Source organism: Lygodium microphyllum, chromosome 10, assembly GCF_053477565.2.
Source record: "Lygodium microphyllum isolate KBCC chromosome 10, Lygodium_microphyllum_v1.1.10, whole genome shotgun sequence".
NCBI lineage: Eukaryota > Viridiplantae > Streptophyta > Polypodiopsida > Schizaeales > Lygodiaceae > Lygodium > Lygodium microphyllum.
In genome coordinates, this window is record NC_141144.1 from 37,187,960 (window position 1) to 37,200,883 (window position 12,924).

The 12,924-nt window shown below is 44.7% G+C and overlaps 1 protein-coding gene across 4 annotated transcripts in view; it reads right to left on the minus strand.

Annotated features, from left to right (window-relative positions):
* Positions 1–255: 255 nt before the first annotated feature.
* The window catches only part of LOC148029881 (pantothenate kinase 1-like), a 55,556-nt gene continuing 42,887 nt past the window's right edge, over positions 256–12,924 (minus strand). The window contains exons 8-15 of one of the 4 annotated variants that reach the window (XM_087686192.1): positions 5,763–5,822; positions 5,445–5,486; positions 3,823–3,896; positions 3,666–3,724; positions 3,410–3,577; positions 3,206–3,262; positions 2,810–2,919; positions 256–1,508 (exon numbers count right to left, since the gene is read on the minus strand). In XM_087686192.1, the coding sequence (XP_087542318.1) occupies positions 2,821–2,919; positions 3,206–3,262; positions 3,410–3,577; positions 3,666–3,724; positions 3,823–3,896; positions 5,445–5,486; positions 5,763–5,822 (559 nt within the window). In that variant the 3' untranslated portion in view covers positions 256–1,508; positions 2,810–2,820. Of the gene's footprint in view, positions 1,509–1,575; positions 2,708–2,809; positions 2,920–3,205; positions 3,263–3,409; positions 3,578–3,665; positions 3,725–3,822; positions 3,897–5,444; positions 5,487–5,762; positions 5,823–12,924 lie in introns of those variants that run through there. The other 3 variants (XM_087686191.1, XM_087686193.1, XM_087686194.1) reach the window with 3 other exon arrangements.

The following is a 12,924-nucleotide window of genomic DNA, read 5'->3' on the forward strand; positions in this document are numbered from 1 at the left end:
ATAATTTTCGATCAAAGTTACAATCATATAATTAATCATTAAATCATTTTGAAAGCCGGATATAGCACTCATGCAAGTTGTAATATTTTGAAAGCTGCATGTAACACTCATGCAAGTTATAATATTTTCAACTAGGTAAAAAGACCTGTAGCTTGATAAGGGTGCGAACACTAGCTTTCATACACTCGTGATAGTCAATATATTTTAATATATATGCATAAAACAAGAGAAACTAGTGCCCAAATTAAGTGAAAGCTCAAACTCCAAACCTCAGATATAAAAACCCAAAAGTGAATGAATAAGCTCATTCTTGTGATATGCAAACTTGAGAGTATGCTTCTTATTCTTTCTTCTAGTCTATCTACTTGTGCTCTATCTTGAGAGTGAGGGACTTGAGAGATGAAGCGACTTCAAAGATGAAGCCCCTTCCTTGCATGCGCTCCTCTTTTTCCCCTTCTTCGGTGAGAGGCAGATTAGAGAGATTGGGTGGTCGTTCTTCTTTGCATTTCCTCTCACGAATCACATGCTTGTGGATCGAATCGGGAGCTATGGAGTAGAGGTTGTGGATCAAGTACCATTGCACGAAACGTAGAGCCACCATCGAGTCTTCACTTTGTGGCATTGAGAAGAAGTAAGGCAATGAATTCACTACACCCTTATCGATTCATTCATTCTTGCTTTCATGTGGTTTAGGAGAAGAATGGATAGATCAATGAGTTCAAAGGATGTATAGGCTATATGAGAGGTAGTCGTTGCCAAATCGGATGAAGCACTTGAAATAGTAAGCATTCCGTCAAGTCCGACAGTCGAGCTTGTGAAAGCTCCAACATAACAAAGCTCCCAAAATCTCCCATTGTATCTCAGTTCACGGTTCACAAGCAAAGTAATGCTAACAGCCCTCTTAGTTACTGAATATGGCTGAAAATCCAAAATTCGAGCACCACCACTGATCATCATATGTTGGTACTCCCATCTCCATAGAGACCTCTAGGAGTCAAAAGGGCACCTGCATGGCCCTCCATTTGTTTATACAACATAAGTCTTGGAAACGCAAGAATTGTCAATAGGTATGTAATAGGAAATGCCCCCCACCTCTCAAACAAAGAAGAAATATAGTCTTAAACCCAAACCTGAGCCTCCTAGACTGTGCAGAAACATGGCAGGTAGAAGGATCAAACTGTTGAATGCAGTCTGCAGCAGCTCCTAGCTAAGATATGCATCATAAAATTCAGCTCAGTAGAAGACCCTAATGCAAGACACATGATTGCTTTCTGTGGGCCATCTAGAGAATAGAGAAAAATGCAGTTTGCAATGGTTACAGGGCAGCAAAATGCTACAGATCTGCCGCTCCCTTGCAGATTGACTAGCCAAAAGGCATCTCCTTAAACCCATGTAGCCCACCTTGCCCAAAACACAGCGAAAAAGGTGTTGCAGGTTCCATACAGGCCACCGATGCACAAAAGGCAGCTTCCTGAGGTCCTCTAGCTGCAATGCAAGACCAGCATCTCCTGTCACAGAAAATACACATTTAGGGAAACACATGTATGGAATATGGAGAAATAGCATAGCCCAATAATGTCTCCAAACCCTGAAAGTCTCTAAAAATGGAGCGCTCCTAATGTAAACCACAAACCTACCCCCCGCCCCCCGGTCTCTCTTTCGGGGGGCCGTTTTTGGAGCAAGTGTAGGGCTCACAAGCATGAGATGACCTTACAGCAAAGAGACAATTGACCTTTTGATTACTTCTGGCATTCAGCTGAAGTGGAAGACCATAGCTGATACCAGGTTTAATTTAACTGTGATAGAAATGACAGCCCATAAAAAGAAAGATGACACCAATGCACAAACTTTACAGCAAACAAGGATGATAATCCTATAAGGAGCCATTAAAAATCCCTGTTGAATCAATTTACAAACTCGCACCAACCACATGTTTGCTCTTGGCCAATCAGAGACTTCCACCCACAAATGACACAACGTTTGTTTCATCATTTCTTGGAAACTTGCAAATACATGTTATTTCAATGCTGGAATGGTTTCCAGGGCTAGGAAGAGCTCCTAGCATCTGCTGGGATGTGAGTCTTGAAATCATAAAGCATCTTACAAATCTTAAAAGTAAATATGTTTTGATCTTGACTTCCCTACATCAAAAGAGGCAAATATGTGCCATTTTTTATAATGAAATTTTTACAGCCGGATTACTATGAGATAACCTTTAACTTTGGATGTATTCGTTCTAAATGTTGCTTCCTTGTGGTTGCGTAAATATGACTAAGTACAAAATCCTTGACCCAACCTGACCCAATGTGCAAGATACTGGTAGAAGATCTCAAAAAATATAGAACCTTGATTGAATCAGAAAGCCAACTATGCAAGAATCAAAATGGCAAAAAGAAAATACGGTTTGGAACATATTTGTTAGTGTGAAACAGAACAGATTAACTTGATCCATTTGTCTTCCATTGCAAGGATACTCCTTAAAAATGGATCATCAAGTTCTCAGATATAGAGGAACTTGCATATGTACACTAGCCATTTGAGTATTATGTATATTGACATTTTGAGTGCACGTGTACTGACAATATGAATGCACAATGAATCTTCCTGGTATGCAACATGTTAAGCTTTCGTCATATTGATCTCAGTTATGAGGAGGGGTCCTTCCAGCTTCCTGAAGATTTTACAAACCTGGTTTTTTTTACGAAACCTGGAAAACCAGGTTAAAAACTGATTACAACACTCATCTCTAGCTATTACTGACTTGCAGCTTCTACCATCCGTAAAGTAGGAATTCAAAACAGCATATTACCTCAGAACTATCTAGTTCAACAGTAGAAAATCTGTAGGGTTGTTAGGATCCAAGGCACTTAACAGTGCTCCCATTGCTCCTGCATGTCCTTCATGTTGCAAGAAAATAGCCTGCCATGTTGTATTGGTACATCATTATATAACTTGAATCAAGGACATGAAATGATTTGGTGCTTAACAAGAAAGTCAATGGTTTCAACAAGTCATGAGATCTAGCATTTAAGAATTCAATCACTTCAACAAGCACCAATACTTCAGAAACCAATGATACAAAAAACCCTGGCAGCTAAACTTCAGGTATCTTTTCCATACAAAGAAAAACTAAGTGCCCTTATTCAAGACAAAAAATAAGTTGAATACAAGTAAAAAGATGTGACAAGGATACTAAGAACCAAACCTTGATCTGTCCTTTAGACCAAAACTCCATTGCTACAGCCAACAACCGCATGGCCAACTGGATCTCAATACGATAGAAGCAAAGTTAGGCCTTCCTTTGACAGCTGATCATGAAAATTGTATAGAAGCTATGTATTCTCAACAAGCCATCAGGCACAGCCAATATGTTATGGCCCTCAAGTTGTTTTATTTAGATGCCACATACCTTGTTACCATGCATGAAACTACCAGTGAAAAGCACACGATCTGCCCCTGTTGCTTGTGCATGTAATTTAGCCAGGGATCCAATGTTGTTGGTGATCATTAGCAATGTTGCTTTGGCTAAGTGCTGTGGCATCTTCAAGGCTGCTGACCTCCTGGATGGCTGAACAAGCTGCCCTTCACAACCAACATACTATAAACTAAGAGAAACTGAGTGGCAACTGATTGTATAAAAGCTACAAAAGTAAATCATAACTAACCTTGCCAAAGGAACTTGCAACTGTGGTCGCAGCAAGACCCATTTCAGAGTAATCACCCCCTGTTGATTACAATGCCTTTTTCAGGGCACTCTTAAAGTTTTAAAACACATGCCAAATGCCTATAAGGACAATCCAACAAACTATAAGATTGAAGTACCATAAATATCCCCCACAAGCATGTCAATCTCTGTGGAATCACCTTCAGCTGCAAGGTCAATAGCTTCCTGAAAGCTAGGAGAAAAAGAAAAACAAAGCAGTACTTTAGATGGGATTTTGCTTCTTACCTGAGTTAGACATGGCAATTGTTACACTGCCATTGTGACCTCATTCTCCCACCCTTTCTCAAAACACAAATCCTCTAATCTTTATCTTGATAGGTTTATTGTGGTAGTTTTCACCATGAAATATTGAGCAGCAGAGGTTACAACATTTGGTCCCACTTGAGACAATTTTATAAGACAACTAATTTAACCAGAGTATGCAAAAAAGTGAGGTCCCTTGGTCATTTTTTGCCCCTAACCAACTTACTGAAGGGGAAAATATTACTGTGCAATGCCGAGATGAAAAGAGTGGTAGTACACAACTGATGAGATACCCTCTAGGTGGGTCACCATGCCAAAAAGTGGGGTCCCTTGGACATACATTGGGCAAAACCAAAATGAGCTGAAGACAATATCTCAACCCTCAACAACATTTTGGGAACAAAATGGAGACGAGATCCCAAATGGTGCATGCTAATGCACAATGGATGAGGAGCAAGAAAGGCCCCCTCTCAAATGCTAAGCGGTGGGGGTCCAACCCTCAACTCTGCAATGTAGTCAATCAAGGTTGCTCCGAGGTAATGCCTTGGTGAAGACATCAAATGACAAGCATCTTATCTGGGGTAAAATACTTGAGGATTATCACTGCCTGCATCAATTTTTCCCAAATAAGGTGGTAATAGACATTTATGTGTTTGGTATCAAATGGAAGAGAGTTTCATGCCAACACTACAGCACTGATTGTCAATCTACAGCATGTTGGGCCACTGCTGAGAATAGGCTAACATTTGTAAAATCTGTACCAAGCAATGAATATCTGATGTATCCCTATCAAGCAAAGAGTATCTAATGTAGCATCAAAAAAGGCCCAATACTCAGCCTTGCAGAAGAACCTGCAAGTATAGGCTGTTTTTTTTAGACCAACAGCTTAAGTCAGAACAAGAGAGAAAAACCAGCCTCCATGAGATCTGTAGATTCCCAAATGTATAGGTCACCTGTAAATATTGCAACATCTCATGACAGCCCATCAATGACACAGTAAAGCACTGGCAAAAACCAACACAGTAGTGCTCACAGAAAACCGTATGTCATGGGTGTTGGCTAAGTAGAGCGAAGAGCCAACAAGGTGCCTATATTTGGTAGCAACTATAAAGAATACTTCTGTTGATTACAGCTCCAAACAATATGTTTACTTATGATAAGCCATGATCTTGCTAAACTCTCTTCACACCAAGAAATCGATGAAAAGAGTATATAAAGCATCTCAAAAGTCATCTGTCACAGATGCATAGTGGCAGCCATCTTCACTGTGTGATAGTCAGTACTGACCACATCATCCATACACAAAATAATGAGATGGTACAGAATCTCAGCAGTAAAATCAGAGATATTGCACCCCCATGAGTGTGCTAGCACCTTCCCTACTAAATGGAAGTAACTGAGCAAAAACAGAAAAAAAAAGGCTACAATTTAACAAACTTGCATTGAGAATGGTAAACGCTAAAAGTAAGAAACCAACCTTGAGCATCCTGTCAGCACGGATGTTAGTCCAAAAAATGTGCTGCAACAGAGTGAAATAAACAATCAATGCAGGTAAGGTAATGAGAGATCTCCGCATAATCAATAGCTATAAATTTTTGACAATTAAATACAAGAAGCCAGATTGAACCCTTAATTTCCAATGTATGCAAGTCTTTAATCATAACAAAACTAAAATGTATTGCACCTATGCAAACAACATAATGTAAGCTCATCAAATCATTTCTCAAAAGAGTTATGAAACAAGACCTAAGCTGGAAATTAACCAAAGCTACTACATTTTTGGATACAGTCTTACACAAGATAAATGACCTGCAGGTTTGCAGCCATTAGTGTGCCTTTCCTGATGCACCACCAACTAGACATGTAAAAACAACATCTGTCATCAAATGGCATATATACACATCTATACTCTTCATGATAGAAGATGCAGATGCAGCCAAACCAATCAAGGGATTCCAACACAAATGTCAAAAGTTTATCACTTTCATCCACTGAATAGGTCAACCTGTGATAAGGCTTTCTATTGTTGTTACAAGAAACAACCACGGGTCAACAAGGTGCAAAGTGACCAAAAATATGATCTAAACTAAGCAAGAGAAAGGCACCAAATAGTTGGCCCCAAATAATGCCTCAATGGGATGTACATATCCGACAATATGAAGAGGCAATCAACTTCCATATCATAAGCATGGAACATTTGGATCTCAATCTTAAGATGGTGTCACTAGGATGTCTTTGTCCAAGCTCAAGATTAATATGTGATTAACTCCTAGCTCTTTAGCAAGCAGGACATTGCATAAGTTGTGCAAGACATGGGCAAGTCCATCAATGGTAAGCTTCAACAATGAGAGCCACAACATTAGTTAAATATCTAATATTCAAGTGGAAAGTACACATTTACATAATTTGGGGCTTTTGAACCTTAATGTCAGAAATTTCATTAAAAGTATTAAATTTGGATGGTTCCTAAACACCTTGTGCAATGTGATATGCACACAAGTGTAACATTCGGTTATTTTTTGGAACTTCACAATTCAAGAAAAAAGTATATATACTTGCAACCGAATGTGACAATTTCTTTAAGAAAATTACGACCATGGACACATTAAAGAAATGGAGACAAGTTGAGGGTTGCAAATCAGCAATGCCCCCCCCCCTCCCCCGGCCTACCCGAAGAAAAGTAATTTTGCTCAACCCAAGTCCCTTAGAGATAAGCTCAATTACAATCAACCTAAGAGTGAGGAAAGATATTCCTTGCACTCACAAGATCATGCAAAGGGTGTATATATGAATAAATATTAGGGTGTGCCATGAGAAAACATAGAATTTACAAACACGACTGCAATACAAAAACTCAAAACAAACCGCAAAAAAGCATGGAGCAAACTCGGCAATGCCCCCCCAACACTCCCTCCCCCACCCGAAGAAAAGTATTTTTGCTCAACCCAAGTTCCTTAGAGATAGCCTCGATTACAATCAACCTGAGAGTGAGGAAAGATATTCCTTGCACTCACAAGATCATGCAAAGGGTGTATATATGAAGAAATATTGGGCTTTGCCATGAGAAAACATGGAATTTACGAACATGACTAAAACAAAATAACTTAGACAAAAACACAAAAACGCATGGGAGCATGTTGAGGGAGGTGTCAAAATGTGATGCCCACCAGAGATAGATCTTGAGAATTGTAACGACCAGCTGCAGGCAGGCACCAAAACACAGCCTGTAGGAGTGTGTGACAGGTTGACGAAGACCTGAAAAAGCATGGCGGCAGCAATATGACCTGACTGAACCAAAGCGCAATTGTCCAAGACGAGATCTGATCGGGGTGGCAGCTGGGAAGTGCAGAACAAGGGCTGATGTCATTGTGGAGTCTGTCCAGGCAGTGCAAAATGTGAACAGCAGCTAGGCGACAGCAGTAAACTGCAAAATGCAAGTAGAAAACTTGTCATGGATTTGAGCAAGATGCTGGCATCAGAAGGAGACAGAAAAACATAGCAGTATGACTCCTCCAAAGGGCTGGAAAGCTGCTGGAATCAGGGTACCAGGGACTCAAGAAGGTGGCAGCAGTCACTAGAGAGGCTGCACAGCCACGTGGAAGGTAGTGGTGACGGCTGGAATGAAATAACTGGGATGGAATGGGATGCTAAGTGACTAAGCATACCATCTGCTTATAGATGGGGAACCAACCAAAAAATGAGTCAGCTTATGGGACACAAAAAACTATTTGTAGCATTGAAGTAGAGTTTTGGGGCTGTTTAAATGAGCTAAAAAAGGGACTGCAAGCATAGCTCACCCCATGTATACCCTAAGGCATCCCACCCCAAGCAGCCAAGGCATCGGTCAATAGGTGCACGTTGGCTGTGCAAGAACCTACCAAGACTACAAAGGCAATGGTTATCTTTCCTTGGGAATCCAAGTTCTTGGCATCTCAGAATTCCCTTTGAAAAAGGGGATACCAAACCCCGTCTGAAAGTGTGAATGGAGAAAATGTCTTTTTGTGGACTTGATCATGTAGCCTCACATAATGCAAGAACTAGCATTCAAACTCATAGAAGGGTAACAAAATAATTTTCTGCATAAAGTAAAAATATTTTGGGAGGCAACGTATTTAAGAATAATGTAACCTGATCGTTATCTACCTTTAGGGAGGTAGTGGTTGCGAATTCAACAAGTAACCGCCTATACTCAACCAACTTGACTTTCAGACCATCCCCTTCCTTGATGAAAAAGTCTTGTAGCTCATACTCAAGACAAATACATCGGGCTCAACCTCGCACTACATATCAATTTATGAGATGACTCCAACAATCAAACGCTAGGGGAGAATGTTGTAACTATCAATGAAACTCAGAAAGCAACCCCTACATCAACTCGACATTTGTTGTAGCATTGCAAGCTCTCCATTGATGGATACCAACCACTAGTTCCCAAAGACCTTGAGACTCCACATTTGTTGCATAGAGTTAGAACAAGTGGTAAAATTTGGCCACAGCAACTGGAGCATTAGTGCTAAGTGAGGAGCAAGGTGGGTAGGGAGGGGGAATAAGCGGACATGAGGATTGACCCCAAAGTGTCCACCATGCAAGCGGGTTGTATGCATAGTGAACCCATAGGTTGATATGGGCTGCTAGACATGGGCATGGTAGTTGCATGAGTAGCCCAAGGAGAGTGGATAGACACACTATATGTAGAGAATGGATATCCCTATGTTGAAATGGCCCATGGTGTGTGTGAAGATAAGCTAGGGTTTTCACTGAGAAAACACAGAATGTACAAACACAACTACTCGAGTGCTATAACCACTAGTCGGAGCTATAAGAGAGTGAAAAAGTGCCAAAAACTGGTCATGAAAGGCAATAGGCAGCTAGGCGATAGTAGAAGAAGTGTCAATCTTCAAATGATGGAGGCGGCTTGTCAATTTGCAAAACGCAAGGCTAATGCAATCGCCAAGAAAAGAACAACTTGTTGCCAAGTAGCAAATGCTGCAAATGCAAGCTAATCACGTGTTGGAGGTGTAGGAATTGTTGGCGATGGTTGAAAGCTGTGAATGTAGCAATGTAGGTTGTCCACACAAGAGAGTGACAACTAGGAAGATGACACCAAGTAATGGATATGATGATGTGGAAATCCGTGAGAGTTGGACAACAGATGGAAGGTGATTGATAACCAAAGTCTACACATAGAAGTGAGTAACCCACACACAAGGATAAGGCTAAATGATGGGCAACCTATCTATTTATAGATGCAGAAGGATTCTCCCAAGTTAGGTTTTTGCATGTGGGACATAGAAACTCTCTAGAACCGCCGCTCATTTAATAAAACTTTTGGTAATTCACATGTTTTTGGGCTATTTTAAAGAGCTAACCAATATGGAATGAATTTTTAGCTCCACACTACCTCTCATGCCCAAAACTAAAACCAAAAGAGACTGTAAGAAAATCTCAAGCCCATTGTTACCCCAAGGTGTCCCACCCCAAAGTAGCCAGGGCATTGAGCAAAGGGTACACATTGGCTGCCCAATAGCCTACCAAGACTACAGAGACACTGGTTATCTTACCAAGGGAGTACAAGTGATCACTGCAAAGAGAATAAGGCATTGGACAAAGGGTGTTTGTTAGCTACTACGTGGCCTACCAGGACCTACAAAGACAAATGAAATCACGTTGAACTTTTTATTCTTGAAGAATAGATTTGATTTGTGTTTCAAGTAACTATGCCCCATGGGGAGGATGAAAAGGAATGGTTAGATCCAACACATCACAAAACAAACAAGCTAACCCAAATACTCCAAGGTGTTGATGACAAGGGAAAGGCATGAAGAAGTATGGTGATGTGATGGTAAGATACGACCAGACACCCCCCCATAGTATTGTGGATGACAAAGCAAAGTTACGACTACTCGTAACGAAAAAGCACCCGTCACATCGTGCAAGCTACCCCCACCCCCCGACTCTTCATCATGCCCCAAACCCCCCCCCCCCCCCCCCCGGGCGCTGGATTCACTGCGCCCACCCCGGCCGTTCCCCCCCGTCGCCATCGCCAGCCCCCCTCCTGCCTACGGCATGTTGCCCCTACCTCATCTGGTGCCTGCTCATCACCCCCCCTCCTCCGCCTGCGCCCCCTTTGTCTACCCTCCCCCCCCCTCCCCCCCTCCCCCCCCCCCCCCCCCCGCTGCCTGCACCCACCCCCCCGGCCCTACCCCTACACGCGCCCTACCCCCTACATCCGCTCTGCCCCCCCCCCCCCCGCCTGCCCACCTTGCTGCCCCCCCTTCCACCTGTCCCACCCACCCCAACCCTATTCCCCCCCCCCCTTCCCCCGGCACGCGTTGCCTCCACCTTGAGGCCCGCACCCCCATCAAATAGACACACCACCGGCAACGAAAGCAGCAACTTCCTCCCCCCCCCCCCCCAGTTGCTCCCTCCCCCTACAACAACTCCCCCCTCCAGTAGCACAACAACTTGATAGGTAGGTTCTCAGTAGGGACGCGCAATGGAAACCTTTGGTCAGACGCCAATGCACTCAGCGAGTGCCCCCCCAGTCAAACACCTTGCACGTCATCATTTCTGAGGAACAACTCTTAGTTGTCCGGGCCACAGAGTTGGAGCTCAAAGAAACAATGATATTTAGTCAGGTAGTTGGACACTCCCCAGCGAGGGCCCAGCTACAAGATTGGCTCCACTCCACGCTGTGCATTGGCACAGCACAGATCGTGGAGGCAGTCCTCATGGGCCAAGGGATCTTCATGGTTCGACTCACCTCTACGGACGCAGCTCGGGAGTTAGTGGAGAGCTCGCCCTATGCCTCCACAAAGGGGATCATTCACATGGTTCCCTGGTATAGCGGCTTCACTGTGGAGACTTTTGGGCTCCACAACAGATTTCTCGGACACCCAGTCACCTTACTTTTCCCCGGACTGGTGGTAGAGTACTACCAGCTAGTGGAGGACTTCGAACGGCTCTTCGACACAATTCTTCCTACCTCTTCGCGGATGCAGTGATAGCCGCAAGAGTCCCGAAGGTACGAGTGGCCATGAAAGACACGAAGAATATACCAAAGTTCCTAGAGATTGAGACAAAGGTCACTCCTTTAGGTAGCAAGTCATTGTGACTAGGAAATCAAGACAATGCCTACGCTGCCACAACTTTGGGCATCATGCAACAACTTGCACGCGTTTCGGAGTCAAGGCGGTTCCTCTAACAAGCCCCCAGATAGACACCCAGAGACGATAGAGAGGGAGACGGCAAGGGGGGCCGCAGCTAGCTCCTCAGACATAGCCTTGACAGCAGGGAGCATGAGGGCGACCAACACCCCCTCGGCAAAGCACCTCGCAACCCCCCCTACCCGCCCCACCCAGCAGGACCGCAACCCCCCACATCCACCACCCGTGCCACAGACTACCACACCTGAGATCCCACAGCCCCGACACCCACCTCCCATGCCTCCCCCACTGACACTAGCCCACAGCCCCCCCCCCCTCCAAGGCCACCAGTTCCCCCCCCCCCCCCCACCTGCCACGTACCTCGGATCATCCCACCATCCCTCGATCTTCTTCTCCCCCACCACCTCGCCTGCCAAGCACCCCCCTTGATCCCCACCCAATTGAGGTGATCCCCCCAAATCCACCCCCCTTCCTCCCACAGGAGCTGATGAGCCACATACGCCGACATTCTCCACACACCAACAGTTTTCACCCTCCCACATAGCTACCAGCTCATCTACCCCTGCCGCCCGCCACACTTTCCTAAGACGGGCACAGCTGTTGCCACAGGAGTTCTTCCGCAGTGGCCCCTGGTCCTACCTGAGAGTTGCGGAGCACAGAGAGTTTCCACTACCTCTAGAGGTGGGGATCTTTGTGGTTCATAAGTCAAGGAGATGCAAGGTCCATCTACTAGCACCGCCGGATGGACTAAACGACGCTTATTTTCTTTAGTCCTCTCATTCAGGGGATTGGACGACGACACAGATAGAGGAGTTGAAGAGTCAGGTGGTGGACCACATCTCCTAGTGGATGGGAGAAGAAGGACTAGCACTATTTGCACAGCAATGGCCTAGTTGCATGATGGACATTAACTGGTGGGCTGGTGCCGAGGTCCCACACTTGAGCATTATCTTCCGAGCCCCTCCACAGTGGAGAGCTCCGAGGGATGTGATCGAGTGGCCCCCGACACAGGCGGCCCAGTTCTACTAATGCACAGAGTCACGACTCTCAGCATGGCTGATAGCTGCATTGATAGTACCACCTGGAGCATCTATCACCCCTATGGTCCAGCCGAGGGCCACCATGGGGAACTGGAGTTTGCCGTCCAAACCGTTTTTCCAAGCGCACCAACCTCACACCTCAGGAGAGCAGATACGCAGCCTTCGAGATCGGTACGGGAGGACTCGCTCTAGCCCAGACGAGGTGATGGAGATTGCCACCGACTACTACAGACGCCTTTTCTAGCAAGAGACGGCCTCAACTAGAGGACAGCGATGTAGGCAGCAGGTCTGGGATCACATCATCTCTCGTCACAGAGAAGATGGGGCGCTCCCTCCTAGTCCCCCTTCACAAAGAAGGAACTGGAGGAGGCTTTCCATACACAGGACAGGCAGAAATGCCCGGGAGAGGATGGTCTCTCTAAGGCCTTCTTCACTACCTACTGGGAAGTGGTGAAGGACCCCCTATTGATGGCCTTCCAGGAGATTTTCACTTCAGGACAGATGCCAAGGAGCCTTTCGCCAAGTCTTATCATTCTTCTCCCCAAAGGGGGAGACCGGTTGGAGCTTTCTCAGTGGAGACCAATCACCTTATTGTCAGTGGCCTATAAGGCACTGGCAAAGATGATTGGTAGGCGACTATGCCCCGTGCTTCTAGATATCATCCATGATACACAGACAAGCTTTGTCTAGGATAGGAGCATCCTCAACAATGTATTCACCTTCTTTGAGGCGATAGAGTGGGCTTAGCACA